The 20,191-nt window shown below is 44.0% G+C and overlaps 1 protein-coding gene across 6 annotated transcripts in view; it reads right to left on the reverse strand.

Moving 5' to 3' along the window:
* Positions 1–644: 644 nt before the first annotated feature.
* LOC126548178 (glucose transporter type 1-like) overlaps positions 645–20,191 on the reverse strand; it is a 326,053-nt gene continuing 306,506 nt past the window's right edge. For 4 of the 6 annotated variants that reach the window (XM_055063176.2, XM_050196314.3, XM_050196313.2 and 1 more), the window contains 2 exons: positions 4,019–4,155; positions 645–2,037 (listed from right to left, as the gene is read on the reverse strand). In XM_055063176.2, the coding sequence (XP_054919151.1) occupies positions 4,058–4,155 (98 nt within the window). In that variant the 3' untranslated portion in view covers positions 645–2,037; positions 4,019–4,057. Of the gene's footprint in view, positions 2,038–4,014; positions 4,156–17,637; positions 18,220–20,191 lie in introns of those variants that run through there. The other 2 variants (XM_055063177.2, XM_055063178.2) reach the window with 2 other exon arrangements.

Genomic DNA, 20,191 nt, shown 5'->3' on the forward strand with positions numbered 1-20,191 from the left:
GGTCGCTCGTCCTGACACCGCGCTCAACTGCGTACAGACATAAGTTGTCTCTCGTCGCAGCAGTCACTTTCGTGAAAAATTGTTTCGCAAAGCCCGCTGGGTGTTTCGCCTGACTCTATAGCTTCAGATCGAGTCCTACGCAGAGATGGAAAGAAGTCGCGCTGTTGACAAACACTCTGACACCCAAGTCACTAAACGAAAGCTCTCCGAATCTACGAGGCAGAGCAACCAGGCTTCTGACGCCGGCCGTTCTGGGAGAGGACAGATTGTCGTCAATTAAATACGTCACAAATCGAAGCTGTTGCTTATCTTAAATGTTACTATACGTCTTCTTTGGACGTCACCATTTCAGCAGCCTATACTCAACAACGAAGGTTTCGATGTATAGGTTAATTCGTATGACTCGTCCTTCATTTGCCAATATTCATTACCGCAATTTTGTCAAGAGATAGTGCCGTATTTCTCGTCCATAGGCGGCATTCAGAATAAATGAAATATCTCAGAACTATTTCAAAAGTTTAGCCTTCTCGCCACCTTTAAATTCGACGCGCAGTCAAGGCTATCATCATCCCTCTCCATTATATATATATATATATATATATATATATATATATATATATATATATATATATATATATATATATATTTGGCGCATTGAACCTGTCAAAGCAAACAAAATATTCTTACAGAACGTTAGTCACTCTGTTCGTATAGCTATTGAGTAACCATTCAATTAAACGATATATATTATAACCGTCTTTGATGTCGTCAATAATGGCACGAATCAAGCAATAAAATAAACGTCCACGCAGAGGACACCTTTAGCATTGCCTTTTTTTTTTTCTGTCAAGCACTTCAGGCCATTTCAATGTGACTTCACGTGAGCCTGCTCCAAGAATATCGGCTTAAAAAAATGCTGCGCAACCTGCATACATCAAGGGTGTCTCAAAGATTACTCTGAGTTCATTAATTACTTTTTTCTTTTGTTCGCGCGTGTGTATATAATATATCTGGGTGCGCAAGTTATATATATAATTTCCTTTAAACATACTCGCCGTTTGTACAAACTTTTTACACGTTTGAGCATGATGTCTTCATTATTTTTTCTTTACACGTAGTAAACTAGGAGACTACCGCAGGCCCCTCCGCTGACGTTTTTCTCTTCCTACACTCGCAGTGGTAACGCTATATTGGTAAAATTCTGTACATGTTAGCGTACTCTGACGCGGATGCCCATGTGCGAAACTAGATATGAAGAGAGAAAAGAACAGAGGAATATAGAAAGAGATACAGGGGAAGAAGGGCTCACCATGGCTCCAGACCCACGAGCTTTTGTAAACAAGGATCCCAAACTGAAGGCACAATATACAATAGAAACGTTGTCCTGCATAAATCCTGTCCAGGGAAGTTCGTGTTTCCACTACCCGGCGTACAAGCAACAGCGCGGCGCGGTGCGCGCTGCTCCGCGCCAGGAATACCGACCAATGTGTGCGTGTGCGCGCCTTTGTGTGTGTAGGACGACGACGCGGATAGGACTCGTGGCGGCAACACCCCCAGCCGTGCCCAGGACAGGCGAACCAAAGACGTGTGTGTGTGTCTGCGTGTTTGTGTCTGGCTGTGGGTTACCAGGGGGTGAGGACCTGAGTGGGAATCGGGTAGGTGTCGTGGCATTCTTTGGTTGCTCGGCGGCAGGCATCCGCGCCCGCGGAGGAGTCCATCAGTGGGAATGCATAGCTTGTTCTTTGTCGGTGTCCGGCCCAGCCTCGGCGCAGTCCACGAAGGTGCCAGGGATTCGGTGGTTGCGGGGAGAAACGGGGGAGGCAGGCCACTTGTTCCCTCGTGTCCGGGAATTGATATGCGCTGCCGCTGGGTGCGCCTGCGTGCGCCGCAACCAGGGGCCCGGCTGCTGACGCGGCGCGACGTCGTGGGAGGAGAAAAAGGAGGAGGAGGCCGGTGGGAAGTAGACACCCTGCTGCTGCCGCTTCTGCTGCAGGCGCTGCCAGATTGCACTGCTCCGAACAGGAGGGTCGGCTCCCGCTGCACGGCCGAGCAGAGAATAAGCATTGCCGCGCGCAAATTCGCGGCACCACTACCGTGGACCTACAGCATGGCGGTTGCAGTGAAAGCGACCTGGACCTGACGGGGCTCATTTCGAGCTTGCAGGGTCCAGTATGACATCGTCAACAGTAGCAAACTAATGTGCTTTGGAAAGGTATTTCAAAGACCCTGAGGTTTCAAAGCAAATGTGCCGAGAAAATTTGAATTCATGGGAAGAACTAAGGTCTGCATGTGGGGCACAGGATCGAACGATCTGGCACCCCTGTGCGGATACTCAGGTTGTTACTGATGCTAGCTTATTGCATGTGGACACGCTACGTACGTTTCAAAAGTGCATTTGAGAGAATACCTCTGACTAGGTTAGGTTTAAACAAATGCATGAAAGCAGCAATACTTAGTTATTCAATTATACTCGTACATATTTAGGTGGGCGAGAGGGAGAAATAACGTGCGATCAGAACAGAGTATTTGGTCGTACGCTTAATTTACAAGTTAGATCCCCGTTCTTTTGGCACGTGTAAATACGCTGACTTGCGCACTGCCTTCTTATAGGGCATACCTAAGGATCCTGAAAAAAAAAAAAAAAAAGGCGCGATTCCTTCAACGGCGGCAACCCTTAAGAGGAAGCTTTAGCTCGGGCCCAACTCCGATGTGGCCTATTCAAATACATGTAAAACGCAAAAATGTTTTTCTGAGATAACCCCTGGACCGATTTTAATCAAATTTGTTGCATTTGAGAGATAAAGATAAATTCTAGTGACAGTTGCAAGCGTAATTTCGATTTAGTACCTGCATTTTGTAAAAAGAACTTTCAAAAATTCGAAGTTCGAAAAAAATGAAGCACAATGTTTACAAATTAATAGCTCTGCATCAGAAACATAAATCGCGGTTCTGTAAACGGCATCCATTAGATCATTCAAAGCGGACAAATTTGATATGTGAAATTTAATCTTACGTTAATTTGTTACGTTGTGTACAAGGGTTCTGCGAAAACTGTATTTCCATATTACAAATTTTTTTTTAGGATTTATGTGTAACATATCAATCTTGTCCACTTTGGATGTACTCTTAGATGCAATTCACAGAATTGTCATATCATTTTTTTTTGCCAAGTTACAGAGTTGTAAACTTGATAGTTTCGTTTTCATAAAATTTATGATTTTTGCCAATTTTTATAAGAAATTGACCACCTAAACCAAAAATCTGAAACCAACCGTCACTATATTTTAAGTTTTTCTTTTAAACACAACAAACCTCGTTAAATTTGGTGCATCGGTTGCCGAGAAAAACGATTTCTCCTTTCACATGCTGGATGGTCGGATTGCACTGAACGATCCACTGACATACAGTTCAGTACAGTGATATAAAGTCAGCAAACATTCTAAGTGCACTATTACGTAAATCAAAGTTGCGGTATGCGTGCACGCAGCGCCCCAGCGAAATTGTGATTCCAGTCCGGCAGGCTTGTTTCACTGCACTAACATGTGTACTGCAACAAAGCACTTTATTATTTGCAGGAAGTATTCGCGATGTATTTTCATAACAGTGCTACTGATGGCCATAGAAAGTCGCTTCAACGCAGTGTACAGTTTTCATGAAATAAAATTAGACTCATCCCCTAGTATTTAACTTGCATATCCAGTCACCGGAACGGTTTCCCTTGTTCGTTCAGTCGGCGTACCGTCATGCCCATGACTGAACTGATCGGGATGAACGACTTCGGGCCTCTCATGCCAGATTTGTTTAACGCGATTAAGTGCCAGTCATCACTTTGCTTCTGTAGAGCAACTATGCCTTTAAACTACGCCAGAATACTGTAAACATGCCGCATGCATACGACCTTATGGAATCACTAAGAGCTCCAAGTTTACTAATAATACGGATAATAATATTACTTAATAATATTAATAATAATAATATTACTCATACGGAAAGAATTCAAGGTTGTGTGCTCACCTACCTGTCATTTCAAAAAGAGTGATTCAGTCTACAAGTATGGTTACAGTTGGTCTTCTAGGTGATTGAGTTCAAGTTTCTTTCTGTTGTGGAACTTTCCGTAGTGACAGTGGTGGTGGTGGTGATGCTGATGGAGATAACCTGCACCCAGTCATAGCGAGGCAGGATTTGTAATGGCAGCGCGTACAAACACGATATCAAGACCCCCTTTGAGATAGCGGCCACTTCTAGGCAACAACAACAGCCCCACTCTCTGGCAATCAATCGAACAAATGCAGTTCGCGAATAATGGATGGCACTGCTCGGGGTTCGTCGTGTGATCGCTACGATCAAAGGAAGCGTCCAAAGCGTCACTGAAGAAGGTAAAATACTATGCTACTTGAAGTCTACATCCTTCCGAAACTACAAAGGGCGTTAGACAATACTTTATGATAGCATATTAAATAACAAGTTATGATTGCAGAACTACAAACGAGACCAAAATATTGTCCCGTGGCGACAAACGATCATAATATTATTTTGTATTTTGCACATCAGTGAATGGGAATAAATAATACCTTTCACGAAAACACATGACATCTTAAATGTAAGAGTCATAATTTAATCAAATTATGCTCTTTAACATCCCAAACCAACACCGAGGCTATGCGGGACGTCATAGTGGGAGCTCCAGGTTAACTTCGACCGCCTGGGGTCACCCAGTGCACGGCAAACTAGTACTTTTGCATTCCGCCCCAGTGGACTGCAGCCGCCGGGGCCAGGATCGAAACCGCGACCTTGTGCTCAGCAGCGCAACGTCATGAACAGTGAGCTACTGCAGCAGGTTCCTTTGACCATCACTTGGTGAATACGAATACGCTTGCTTCTTTCGGGCGCACATATATTTCAGCGGTCTTTTTTTAGCCTTGCAGAAGCGGCTGTGTAAAACTGTCTGATATTTCTTCAAGTTTTTTGCAAAGACTTTGTTACTCAATTGTGCAATATATAATTCAGGCTTTAATAAAGACACTTTTTTTACACATATTCATGACTTGGAAGTGCGCTTTAGAAATCCAAATTAAGCGCGCAGCGGGTTCCCGTCGCGTTTACTGCTTCGATGAAGGCCACCTCCTTGATGCCACCTTGGATCCGCCCTACCTGGAGATCTTTCACATGCACATACATCTAATGTGCATGAGCATTTGCGCTTCCAGCCCCAGTCAGCATGCGGCTGTCGCGGCCGGAAATCGAACCCCCGTACTCAGCAGCAGAACGCCACTGCGGCGGGTAAAAGGTCACAGAGACAAAACTAAATGTGCGACATTTCCAAGCATTACAGTGGTGTGGGCACTTCTTTTTCCACATTTTAGACTAAGCGCACCAGGCTGAAGATAATAGCACACTTGATACGTAATCTGGTGTGAAAATTGACCCCAGTAAGCTTGCTAACGCTCTATCGGACAAAACTGGGACGTGCACGACAGCAGACTCTATCGCCAACAGGTTGTCTTACGCAATGTTCCAGACGTGTTTGTAGAAGCAGAATGAGCCCAAGCAAAGTCATATCTTTACACCAGTGGCGTTTTAGCGCTCTCCTATCACGCCAGAAGACTTGATTATACTTAATATCTGTTCGTTCAATCGTACAGTGAGGGGACAATATAGTGACGGAGTAGCTATAGCTGTAATACATAGCAGCCGAGCCACGTCGTACGTGTCCGCATCAGGCATCGAGAGGCAAGAATATGTTGACCTTGAGGGAGCGAGTTGCTTGTGCTGCTGAAAGGTAAGACAAGCAAGCACGCAGGCACGCACGCAGACAAAACACTGAAGACATGCACATACACAAAGCGGAAAGCATTCAAGTCTATTAGCATGGCAAAAACTTCTAAGCGCACAACCAGACGAGGACGAAGAAGGAGACAGACGAGCGTTCCACATAGCACTCGTGTGTCTTCTTTCACTGTCCTCGTCTGTTTGTGCGCTTAAAAGTTAGTGTCATGTCTTACCAACACGCCCAAACAGCCACATTATTAATCTATTAGTGTATTAACACTAATATAGCTTATTAATAATTATATATTAATTATTAATATTAAGTATATTTTATTGAGTTTGTTGCGTTCTAAGGAAGGCCAGAAGCGCCTTGATTGAGCGCAATGCGCAGGAGACGTTTCAACACGGGCAGGGAATATCCCCGCTCCCTCCTCCAAGTATCGGTTGTGGCAAAAAAAAAAAAAAAGCTGCTCTGGCAGCACGAGGACACTATCATAAGTGATGCTCGTTTTACGTCGAAATGTAAATGAGACAGCACGCATACAAAAATTGTGCGTGCACGCCCACACGCGCGCATTGAGGTACAGAAGCATAAATGCAAGCTCTGACGGAGATGATCGCTAAGGATGACGGCTAGTTGACGTTACACATGTAGTGTTTCTCAAGTGCCTGCTTTCCGTCTTATCCGAATGAATAAGGCACGCAGCTGCCAGAGGCCACCGTTGTTCTTGCGAAGGTGCAGTGAGTTCGGCACGCAGTGGCTCTTCTGTTGTTTAAGTGCCCAGAACCTTTAAATAATGCGAACGCTGAAAAAGGTACGAGGGCGAATTACGGCGCTGTCTGCCGCCATTTTTACGCAATCTGTATGAGCATAACGTGACCGACTTTTTCAAAACGACAGTTGTTACTTTGAGATGTGTCTCAGCAGCTCCGACAGAAATCGCTTTGGCTGAAGCATGTTGGGAAAAAGAAAGAAAGATAGAAACTTCAGACGCGAGAGCAATATAGGAGGCAACACTGAATTAGTCTTGAAGCAACGATCAGTCGCGGCCGTATGGACTTGAGCATAAAATATACATACTTCCCCCCTGAACACTTCATCCTGTGAAACAATTTGACGAGTGCCTTTGTTTCAACTGCAACTTTTTGCGGAGGGCTTCCACCCTTATCATCGCAAATTTTTTTTTAGTGTTACCCCAATTCAAGAGTTGATATATTTTTCTTTTTTCGTTATCTTACATTATTTAATAACCAAGTGAAAAGGAGTAGTTGTCGCCAGCATTATGACGACGCAAACGTCTCGATTTATTTAATCTCAAGAAAGTAGAAACATATGTTCGGCAAGCCGCTATGACCTCTTGAATAAACATTTCAGTGTGTGCCGTCAAAGTTGCAGCAAAAATTCACTGTTGTTCCACTTAATGTTTTTAAGGAAGCACTTCGCTTCCATTGCATTTCCTTGCCCATAAGAGGGCGCGTTGCGAAGTTCGTGCATTTGCACTCGCATATGAAAATATCACCTGCATAAAGGCTCCCAATTAGGCCTCTCGTTTTGTTGGTGTTCGCATCTTGGAACACTTTAGCTATGACTACGCATTGTCGCACGAAATCAAGTGAAACAGCTAGAACTTCTCGCAGGTCCACCGCGTTCGACCCAAAGGCTAAGACGAAAAGATTTCAAGGTTGTTCAGGCATCCAAAGTTGCCACAGAGACGGGACGACAATTTGAGGTCGTAAGAAGCTTTAACGAAGTCAAACAGCGTGCCTACGCGAATGGGACTGCATTCCAAGTGACCGCAGTGTTGTTGGGTGCGACCATAGTGATGCGATGTTCTAAGAGTAAATAAGATCATTAATTGTTGTAGTAATGGATTTGAACACAGGCGGTGTAGGTTAACAAGATAGTGAACTGGGCGATACCAATCGGTTTTGATGCATAATTGTAAATGGCACAACACGGTACAACGAAGCCTGGGCACGCAAATGCGCGCTTGTGTGTCCTCTATTTTGCGGTGTCCCATGTTATTTTGCGCCATTTATAAATATCAGTGCCTTAACCACTCGACTGAATATTAGCGAGCCTAAATGTACTATCGGTTCTAACAGTCTCAAACGCAACAAACTTCAGTCATTTTGAGTAACGCAGCGCAAGAATGACACGGACAAGAACGAAAGATGGGCGTTGCTTCTTTTGTTTTTGTCCGTGTCATTTTTGCGCTGTTACTTAAAAGGTATACACCAACCTGCCCAAGTGTCAGTTGTGATAAACTTCAGTCAAATCGCTTCAGCGGTTGCCTAATAAAAGCACCTATGTATTTCGTGTGTACTTAAATAGGCAATGCAAGAGCTGAAGCTTTCCCGAGAAAAGCCCTTAGCTGCGATCCTAGCTATAGATGGAAAGAGCAAAATATGCACAATGAATAAACTGTTGCGAAGGTACTCGTTTGGTCCGTTTTACACCCTTGTTTTACACCCTCGTTTACACCCGTCAGTGGCACTTGAGAGAACTGCAATGCGTGCCTGCTTGTAAAATCGCACACTATCTTCATGATCGTGTGCGATTTTTGTTAATTCTTAAAATGTTTTCGGAAGGCTAAATATACATTGTAAGAATAAATCACGAAAACTTGACGTATTCCTTTAATTGCAATTTCATTCGAATAAGTTCGACGGTCGCTTAATGAGATAATATCTGGGCTTCACATGCGTGTGAATCGAGGACGAGCGAGGGCAAAGCATGCGGCTTTCTCAGTAACTGTAGGTGAACATTAGATTGCAAGTTCTGACTCATGCTCACTCCGAGACGACGGATAATAAAAGTTTTTAAAAAATTTAGCTGCGCCAAAGATTTAAAACTTGCCTATGGCAAATAGCACAGTTCTAATTAACCATTGATTTTAATTGCTTGATGAGGTGGCCTTTAGTTATACTAGACACCTAGATCCATAATTAAATAATTAACATAACTATGCTAATGAACTTTTTATTTTATTTCTCTACGGCACATATTTCAATCTATGAAATGTAGCTCGTGAGCTTGCGAGGCATATCGACTTGGAACGAATTCTGAGGATGGCACTGGTTTCGAGATATGCGCTGTCAAAGTTGTGGTCAAAATGCACTGTTGTTCCTCTTCGTTGTTTTAAATGAAAATGACTGTTTTATACATTGAAGCACAAGAATAACTGGAACGCCAATGCATTTCGTCGGACACATTGAAATTTAATATATCGAAACTGGTGTAGTCCTGAGTATTCGTTCCGAGTGGGTATGCCTTGTGAACTCACCGGCTACAATTCGTAGGTTGAAATGTGTGCAGTAATATAATTCATTAAAAAGTTAGTGTACTTATGTTAATTATTTAATTAAGCATTCTGATTTCTAGTATAAATAATGGACGCTTTACGAAGTGCTAACTGTCAGAGGCAATTTTTAAATATTTGGAGCAGCAAAAAGAAAGACACCCTCTATATGTATTTAAAGTCTTGATGTCTGTCCTTAAAGCCAAAATGTAAATGTTTAAATCACGACGAGCTACTTCTAAAATGTCTCAAAAGTGTAAAATTAACATAAAACTTTGCTTTTGTGTGTAGAGGTATGTATGTCCTTGTGTAAAATTGGAGCTATTCATGCCAACTTGCACAGAATTTGCGAATGAAGAATTAGAAAGCGCGAAAACATCTTGCGTGTGAATTACCTTACGGTTCAACACAAGGGTACAACGGGGAATCTGTAGTGGAGATGACAGTGAGAAAGACATTGTGTGGATACCTGCAAAGTTTTTTTACAACCTTCCTTTTTTTCGTTTCTTTTTTGCCCAGTCCACTCGTGCGATCGCCCGCTTCAAAGGGAAGCGGTGCATCATAATCATCATGATCATTGTCATATTTACAGCCTCCTCTTGTATATAGAATGTCTCGAAACACATAATGCGGTGTGAGAACCGCGTGCTGATGATAACAAACCAGAAGCGCGAACGAAAGACGAGGACACCGCGCTGGTCCTCTAGTTTAAGGAGTTCCCGTCTTTCGCTCGCACCGTTTTTGTTACTATGAGTTACTAAGTTGACTAAACAAACAATCTAATGGATAAGCGGGTGAAGTCGGGCGGGCCCGTTAAAAAAAAAAAAAGAGAGAGAGAAAGAAAAAACATGCACACTAGCGGGAAAAACGGGCGTGACAGAACGTGCGCCGAGAAAAACGGCCGAGCGACATTTTCCTGCCGCAGGCCAAATGGGCCTCGACTCGGAGCGGCATGCCGCTCGCCGCCGATCGGGGAGACCAATCAGGATGGCCATTTAATACACGTGGGAAAACTTGGCGAGGAACTGCCCCTCTCGCTCACTGTCCCTGATCACGCCGAAGTGATTCCGGCTGAGAGCCAAAAAGACGCCCACAAGTTTGGCCATGCTGGCGCGTTTTGCCGCCAGCGGTTTTCCGCGACCGTTTCCCCCGCTAATGTGGATGTACCTTAACAGTTAGCATGCGGGTTGCGGTAGTGAACTTCGGGGGGGGGGGGGGGGGGGTGCAGTAGATCCAACGAGTTGGAATCTATATACAGCGAAACTTTGTGTGAGTGCATAAAGAGCCGGAACGCGAGTACAGAACGCATCGTGGTTTAAAAGGCAGCATGCGCATATGTAAGTATCGTAATTCGAATCCATTCTATCCGCAAGAAGCTTTTACTTCCTGATTACCGTGCAGCCGCGGATGCGCGAAAGCGAGCTTTCTGGTTCTCTTTTTGGTTCTTTCCCCTGGCACGGCCGGCGCCGATGCGCGGAGACCAGAGACATCCAGTGGTGATGCCAGGAACCCAGCGGCGGGGACGCGCGCCTCCTCGGCTGTGATTGGTTTGCCTATTCGGCGACAGAACAGCCACGCAGCTCCCACGGTCACGAAAACCCGGCGATGTTCGCAAACTTCGCTTTTAAAAATTACAGCATTTCAAATAAATTCGCCAAATAAATTCAATAAATTCGAGCAGCACGGTACAACCATGCACGAGTCAGGCGCATCAATGAAACGTACCTAACGGATTCTGCGAGTAGAGCAGCGCCTTGGATGGCAACCGCGATGTTCGAATGAGGCGACCGTATAACAGATTAAGAAAAACGTGATTCGGAAAGGTAATTTCAATTCCAGACCGCTAAAACAGTTTCTGTTTTCCTCTTTTACCGCTTCATTTAGAGTCCTAAACGAAATTTATGCTTTTAGTTAGGTTGATTTGGATTATGGCCTTGTCTGGTGTTTGACGGGAGACAGAGGGCACTTGCTCGTGTTGGGTGTTGCCTTTTGCCGGTCGGTTTTGCAAGCTGCATAACGACCAACCGGGACCAGTGGCGAGAAGCAAGGGCATAGGAACGACCCGAGCGGAGCTGGTCGAGGTGCCTTGGCGACAACGCTGTGAGCAGAGCTCCTGTCCCGGAGAGTGGGACCTGGGCACGTGAAGTTACCTGGCGTCCGGAGACTGGGCGTGAACTTGGAAGAGCCTGACGAACGTGCGCGCCTGGCATCCGAGCCACGTGGAGGCAGCTCGTCTTCCCGGCGCCTTATCTGATGGCGGGAATGCTGTTGTGCCAGTACAACCAGCCCGGATTCCGAATCTACAAGATGCAGAAATTATCCTGCGAACGCCCTTTGGACAAACCCGGGGCTGCGCCGAAAGGCACAGCGCCCTAACGCTCCCTTGACAAGTCAAGATGCTGCGGCGCCCGGCAGCGGTGTCCTGTGCAGGAGCATCGGCGAGCGACATGCCCAAACGTGCAACAAAGTGCTAGACAGCCCGGCGCCGTATTTCCTTCCCCCTGGAGGTCACCGCGCGCGGCAAACTTGAAGCGGGTGACCAGTGCGGTCGCTGGTTGGACCTCTCGGACGACCGCCGAGTGCTGGCTTTGTATTGGGCCGCTTGAGTGACAATCGTTTCTCGGGGCTTTACAAGCCCCCACGCCGCCGCCTGGAGAACCGGATCCACCGAACCGCCGTGAGCCGAGTGCCGCTCTCGAGTGGAGTGAGATGTGTCACGCGTTGGAGTCTCACCGGACGTCGCCGTGCGGGAACAGTCGTGTTTGCTGTTAGCTCTCGGCCCCCGTGCCGATCCGATCTTGTCCTGTATAATGACCTGTATATAGTATATAAAGTCCCTTTTGTTATTCTCACCGACGCCTGACTCGGACTCTTCACTACCAACGCTCTGTCACGAAACGCATGACGAGCGCTACGGGACCACCTCAAAGTCGCAACACCGCTCGAGGCACTTTGCCTGTATTTACGGGCTTCTTTCACGCTCAGAAAAACACATATGTAGCATGTATTGAGCAACAGAAAGTTGTACCGGTACTTTTTCATGTCGCTCTACAATTTTCTCATTTGCACTTTTAATCTACTTATAATATTTGAGAAATTGATTATGTAATTAAGACTAAATATCTAATTAGCCAGAATAAAAAATGATTTGGATATCTCAAAGTGACGGCAAACAACACTAAACAACACTACATTGGTTCTGTCCAGCTGCGTGGCATTCGCATAATTTTTAACTCGGGCTAAGGTTAGCTGCGACACCTTGTATATATTTAAAGACTGTTTCTTCTGTAACCGAGTGTTAGAGCTTTGCGGCGGTCGGATTATCGGGCCTATCAAGCGATTTAGCTCGTCCAATGGTTACCTACTCTGCTCTGCCCCAAGCCTGTAGAATGCCTTAATAATAATAATAACAATAATAATAATAATAATTAGTAGTGGTAGTAGTAGTAGTAAGAGGACGAAGGATCTTTATTGCTCCCAAGCTAAAGATCGGTAATGATGGTGATGGTGGAGATGGTGGTGATAATGATGACGATAGTAAGCATGCGCCGCACCGCATACACGCCAGTCATCCAACCCCGTTCTTCCAACACAGGTGTGAGCGTAAGCTTCTCCTCAATATATGCGTTAGTGAGGAAAAAGCAGCTTTACAAAACCGAACTGATATTGCGATGGTGTCGGCAGCACTTATTACCCGTAAGTTTGGGTCGAAGGATCCTGTTAGCAGAGTGTGTTTAAATTCTACCTTTTAGATAAATTTACAGTCTTCATATAATTCCTCATTAGACTGCTTTCTTTCTCCATCTGGAGCAACCTAGACCAAATTAATGTTGCTTCTGCGCAGCGGTTCAATTGTTCTCGTGCTGGGGATATCAGTGTGTGACCCACTATGTCCTTCGTATCAGGACAGCAAGGCACATCTACCGTAATATACCAACCGCGAACGCCAGATTTTGAAAAATCAGCATTTCCGAGTTATTTCGCCTGAAAAGACTAGCACAGTTTCGCAAAGGGTTTATTTTTTATTCTAGCGTGTGTCACTGATGTGTGATACGCGCCTCTCACTTATCGTGAATTCAAAGTTCATGGCTCGCGACAGCGATTGGAAGTCTCTGAAAATCGTTTCGGATAAATTCGTGTGGCTAAATTTTGCTGCCGTAGCAACGCCTTCATGTGCTTTCAAGCTATTTGCCGCTAAGTTTTTCGCCATACGCCGCTTTCACACCACACATCTAAGATCCCAGTGGTTCTATAACACTATTCGCCCACTCGGCGCTCCATGCGATTCACAGCCACATCACCGCCTATATGTAGAGCAGTTCAAGTACTTCACCAAATCAGTAGACTGCCTGTGGCGAGTGCTTTCTGGCCGAAGTTATTTCCATCGCGCGGCTAAACCGACAACGCGGAGGCCGCATTCGCCGGTACAAGGCTAACCCGTGCACCTCGTTGTGTTGGGGCACCACCGTCGTAATTGGCAACTGTATGTGAACTACTAATTAACGGTGTCGAGCCTTATTTGCTCCAGATCGTGGTAAACAATTATGTCCAAAGCGTTCAACCAGCGTCTGGGCCGCTTCCTTTGCGTCCCACTTGACACACGGATCATCGCTGCTTTCCCTGATGACGTAGAACGGCCGAAAAATTTTTAGCTCGCCTTCTTCTATCCTTTTCCCTTCCCCATGTTCTCATGGCACGACCACCAGGAAGTGGAAATGCACCTCTTTAAATTCATTTTGTTTCAATAAACGTTTCAGCAACAACACATTCAGCAACACCGTATCGACCGCACAGTAATGCGGTAATCCTCCGCCTCACACTGGTTTCGTTTTGCCGGACAAGGTTTATCCGTATGGCCAGGTTACGTACGGAGCCGCATTACCGTACAGAAACGCACTAGGCTGGCCATACCCGAGTGTACATTATAGTCACTCTGGGCAGTAAGTATATCGCTAAGTATGGACAGCTGGGCTAGTTGGTTATGATTAGCATTATGAAACATAGTTCCAGCGCACATTTGGACAAGGACGAGGAGAGAAAGACAACACGAACGCCGGACTTAAACTGAATTTTCAACTTCAACTGAACTGAATCAGTTGAAGTCCGGCGTTCGTGTCGTCTTTCTCTCCTCGTCCTTGTCCAAATGTGCGCTGGAACTATGTTTCATAACTCTGGGCAGCACGGCTACAATGTTGCCTTGCACTTGCATTTTCCCTAACGGAAACGTAGTCAGGTGGGTTTCAGTACGGCAATATAGTATATATTATACTCCACCTCAGTTGCCTTTTTGGGAACGCAGAACGTCCCATTCACCTTCTCTGCCTTCCCGGTGGTTGCTTGAATTTTCGTAACGCGATGAAGGTGTCCACGTGCCAGATTTTGCAATGACTCTTCTTTTTCTATTATTTTTGCGCTTCATTGGCAAGCACGCCACCCGGCCACTCGATGCGACAGATGGCACTTAATCAGCACAAACATTAAGTGTACTCTTAGACGGCCTCACGCACCTTTCTTCCACAGCACCTTAGCTTCTTCCCAATCTTTAAGATCGATTTGCAGTCATTAAGATTGCAATCACCAAGATTGACGCCTAGCTGTTGCTCATGCCTTCCAGCTCGCTGTATGGGCCTCCGTGATCTTCGCTGTAGAGTAACCATGTAGTTACACTATAAGTATACTAACTCCATGAGTAACGCACCGCGCCAGAGATTTTGGCATCGGATGACTCAGCTCGATTGATGGTGGCGCTGCAATCGGCGCTAATGTGACGTCAACAGGATTTGCCATCGTTGTTATACTCCTGGTAGAATCTAAACATTTTCATTCATTTGATTCCGCTATCAATATGTGCACGTGTAGCATGGTAGTCTCAAATTAGCAACTGGGCACCTAGTCCAAACATGAAAGTTAGGCCTTCACTTCCCACGAAAAAAAATATCTATATTCTAGAAAACTTGCTTCAAATGAGTTCAAAGGCATGTAGACATCTCTGTATATTATGAAATCTTGAACATTTACGGCAAGATGTTTTTGAAGACGTTTTCAAAACGTCCAAATCGAAGAGCATATTAAGACGTTGTTTTTAACCATGAATACTTTCTTGCATACTGTATTTCTAAGTTTCTAAAATTTGTAAGAATGCTTAGTAAGGCTAATTTGATTTCTAAACGTCTGCATTGCCGAATCAAGGCAATGCAGCCTGTGCCTAGCAACATTATATATATATATATATATATATATATATATATATATATATATATATATATATATATATATATATATATATATATATATATATAATGAACATGTAGTTACTCTACATTTCCTATAATAAATGAGCTCTTATGCCATTCTTCCTTTACATATATGCCTACAGACTGCTCATTTGCTGACACTCTTTGTAACGTATATGTGCCTGAGCAGGACATACTGGTGGACTGTAGTTCATATTCCGTTACGTGATGTGTAGCGCAAGAATTGTTCCGCTAATATCTGCGTTTTAAGCAAACAATGTAAATGTAATTTCCTGCAGGTTGTCACGGTTTTTTCGTTCCTTGTTAGACATACTTTAATAAAAGATCATGCGGTCACAAGCCACATTGAACGGCCAAATTTCAGTATGGTCTGGGCTGGGGCATTAAATTCCCCTTCAAAACAAGATGCGCCACCCTAATCACTACCCCAATTTCTACAGAAAGATAATTAACATAACAGTAAATAATATGGACAACCAGTTTATGCTCGTTTTCCCTCACAGTTTTATCATTTTCAGCCATATTCAGTAAGGCGTAGTAAATTATTCCCCATAAAAGATGTTTTTTCAAGAAATGAGACAGATGTATTTTTAAATGAAGTCGCAGTTTCGCTCGCAAGGCGAAGCATCGATTGCGATAACAAATTAGGAGACAGCTATACGAAATATAGTACTTTTATCGGCTGTATAAACTTGGAAACATTCGCTTACTAACTGAACTAACAAACATGGTGTCAGCGCACACAAGCAAACATGAACACATCACACTCGATGAGCGCGGACACGCTGTCAAAGCGCTGGTGTGAGCAAGTGCGGCAGCAGGTGCGAGCGAAGTCACCTTCGTGTCGCCTATCGCTTCATCGCACGATCTGCTAGAACACAGCGCGCACAAAGGTGTGAGCCGTCTGCAGATCCCTTTTACGGCGCACGCAACCGCGCCCGGCCCTGCAAAGTACGCACTTGGCGGAGTCGAAGCCGCATCCCCCTCCCTCCCTCCCATGCTGCCTCCTCGCTTTCCTCCGTATATGGCGCGCAAGATTGAGTCGCGATCGTCAGTTCCTCTTGCGCCCGGTCGCGAAATGCACTGTTGCTGCCGGAGCCCAGTGCCTCCCTCCCGTCACCCCACGGCCTTTCGTGCGACGGAAGACAGTGCATTTGCTCTCCGCACTCTCCTTCGAGCGAGCCAAATTGAGCCGCGATCCTCGGCTTCCCTCGTGTATTTTCACTCGCACATAAAGCATACGACGCGTGGCGACGGTGTTATTGCCCTTAGACTTTATGCGGAACATCACGTCAACGGCAACGGCAAAAATGCACCCGGAGTGTCCATATAATTGCTGTCGCAATAATGAATTATTCGGACGAAATCTTTCACTTGCGAGCTATTTCGAACAAACCATGTTACTTTTTCAGACTTGTTTTTGGAAAACTATCCACTTGTTTGCTTGAATACATTTGCTCAAACTGCTGCCACTTGTCTCGCTTAATTTTTACAAACCACTGAAGTTTTCTTTTGGACTGTTGGAAAATGGCACTGCTCTAAACAACATCAGAGTGGTTCGTGCACATGAATGCACATAAGCCAGTCATTCTGCCTGAAAAAAAAAAAAAAAGAAAGTGCAGTGCTGCTTCAGACTGCACTGCCACTCTGAACTGGGCTCTCGAATGGCACATGCCACTAAGATAAATCCAGTGGGACATCAAGTGCACTGTTAAAAGAGTGGCCCCCACTTTCCAATAAGCAGCAAGACAAGGGAGAACTTAGTTCATACATGAGAGCAGTGGCAGTTGTCTGTCACCACTTGCATGTTTATTCAGCACACTGTTTGTTGGAAATGTAAAAATTATTCTGTGCAGTTCACGTACTGTCATTCATACTGCATTTTTATTCCCAATATATCTGGTGACACAGATTGTGTGAAGTATCATGCAGAATTCCCCCTTACAAGACTCCATTCTTTATTGCTTGCTTGCTTTAATTATCAATTCAGTCATTCAAGGGAATCTGCAGCACACACTAGCAATTATAATGAGTTATTCATTTCCAATAAACAATCAATTTCACATTTTGCTATAAATCAGTTTTTCTTTCTCCACAACTGATGAGAATTGCACACATTCCCAACCAAACAATGAAAGCCAAATTTAACATAGGGCTCATATGTATTTCCCAAGAGCACTCATCTTTTCACACACAATTCATAGGATATATGAAATATCATACAAACCTCATTATAATGAAGGTGCATGGAACACAAAAATAGCTTTGTTATAACCAATATGCATTATAAACATATATCTGTTACAATGTAATACTGGTGGGACAACTTTATTTTCTTTGTTATATCAAGGTTTGACAGTACAATCATCATATGCAAGAAGTCACATTACCTTAGAAATACATAAGAAAGTAAACTTAAAGTTGACCAGTACAAAGTGAATAGGCTACTACAGCTATTCTGATTTTTCCACAAAAGATAGGTGGTTACCCTTTAAACTGGCACTTGCATAAATATCAAGCGAGATAAAGATGTTGAAAGTGTTGCTTCCCTTGAATGATATGTAAAAAAAGACTATTGTAAGAGTAAGAAATAACAAAATCGCACCATGTGTAAACCCGAGCTTGCTGTAATGAAAAAAAAAAAAAAATACTTCACTTCAACGACGATCTACGTGCATAGCCTAGTACAAGAGTTTATAGCACAAACCAGCATAGCATTTTCAAAGCTGATTTCTTTCTTCACGCCATTGCCCACGTGTAAACTATGGATGCGTAAACTAATACATGCTGTTTGAAAAGATTACAAAACACTGGTTTTCGAAGGCACTTGTTTCTGGAAGACAAGTGAATGTCAACACCAGTGCTGCCAGCAAATCATGCGCTGAATGTTCCGTCTGTGAATAAAAACACAAAAGCACCTCAGAGAGAAAGGAAACAAAGTGCACAAGCCAAACATCGTTTATTACATAAGACCAAAAAAGGAATAAAATTAGAATTGCTTCCTCTGTGTAGGAACCAAAACAAAAAAAGAAAAAGATTAAAATGTGCCCTTCCTGCAAACAAAACATGAATCCATGCATATAATCAACAGAACATTTTTTCACTCATGCTTCAGGGCAAGTCGCCTAGTCCAAACTTTTTACAACAGAGCAAAATGAACACTGCAGCTGATGTTCACGCGTTTAACTGGAGGTTGCTGTCCCGAAAGAGTAGACCAAAAGATCCTTGTTACTCACAAAAAGTTTTAACTACTGAGACACAGCAAGGCATTAAGAGCAATTTAAGAAAGAAAAAAGATGGTGCAACACTAGTGCTTTATTACCTACAATGCACTGTCATTACTATAAGCATATGGTAATAATGTCAGTGCCAAATTCCTAGAATGCCCAGGTGTTGACATCAGGCATAGCTCATCTATGATGTACAGTGAACAACCAATTTTTCAGACATGCCCGATAATTTCAGACGCTGAAACCCTTTATAATCTGATTTGACCGCAGGTCACCAATCTGACCAGTGACCGCAGGTCCGAACTGGCATTAATCGAAGCCATCACCGCCACTACCGCTCCAGTGCCAGGTTTAGCTGATTTGACATTCACTAGCAAGCTTCCCGCTGTTTGGTGCAGTGTTTTTCATTGAAGGAATTTGCCGCTGTCAGCAATGGAACTGACTCCATCTTTGTCATCCTCGCCGATGGCTTCGAAGCACAGAAAACACAGCAAGGATAAAGTGTTGCACAGTGCTGGTTTCCGAAAGTCAGCGAAAGCCCCAATACAGTGGTGTTATGAGGTGTAGCATACCAAGATTGGAAAGGGGCTGCACCACTGTCAGTCCCCAATTATACATGCGTGCACCCGCCGTCTCCTGTTACGTTACGAGCATCTATACAGCTAATAAGTGTACTGGCAGGCCTTCAGAGCTATTTTAGACATGCCTGTGGCGATTCGAGCCCTTGGAGGCAGTAAAACACATGCATTCATTTTTTGAGACTGCCCAATTTTTTGGATGTTTTCGTGGCCCCTAGGGTGTCCAAAAAATTGGATGTTGACTGTAAACCATTCAATGTACTGTGGAAAATGTAAGCTTTATCGCTGAAATGTTCTTCATACATATAAGCATGTCTTTTTTTTTCCTTAACTGTACGCATTAATGAATTAGGAAATACTCATTACAAGTATTTTTCCCCATTCTTTTTTCCGGTTTCCCATAAACGGACTACCAAAAAACACAGTTAGGTATTCCCTAGATATTCCAAGGGCACTCATTTAACAGCTGAAGCTTCAATACGGGCTGGACCCTATAAAAACAAAACTAAATGTCCATCTTCAAAATATGAAACCCAAAGAATATTTTTTTTTTCAGAATAATGTTTGCCAGAGCTCATTGGTTGCACATAGCACAAATGGTTAAAAACAGAACGTACTGACACAGACCGAAATGGATGATGACACACAGCTTGTGCCATCGTCCCTTTCGGTCCACGTCAGTATCTTCTGCTGAAAAGCACTTGTGCTATATTTTTTTGTTACCCCATCCAGATGCAGCCTGAGAATTTAGTATTCACAATATTCAAATATAGTCCACTTGCATAAAAATTTGGGTGTTCATCTGACATCATATTTACTGTGATTGGAGGAAGGTCAACTGTATTTCCTTGTAACCAAATATACAAAATTAAAATATTTATAGACTGCATGGTAAACTGTGTTGGCCTTGAATATGACAATCACACTTCTATATCATAAAGGGGCCCTGTAAAACTTTTCTAACTAATCACAGCATGGCCTCACTATTAAAGTAAGTCGTCCCAGAAATCTCATGCTGCAAACATTTTTTTAATCCTTCTACTATAAGTGGAGTTATC

This window comes from Dermacentor andersoni, chromosome 1 (assembly GCF_023375885.2).
Source record: "Dermacentor andersoni chromosome 1, qqDerAnde1_hic_scaffold, whole genome shotgun sequence".
NCBI lineage: Eukaryota > Metazoa > Arthropoda > Arachnida > Ixodida > Ixodidae > Dermacentor > Dermacentor andersoni.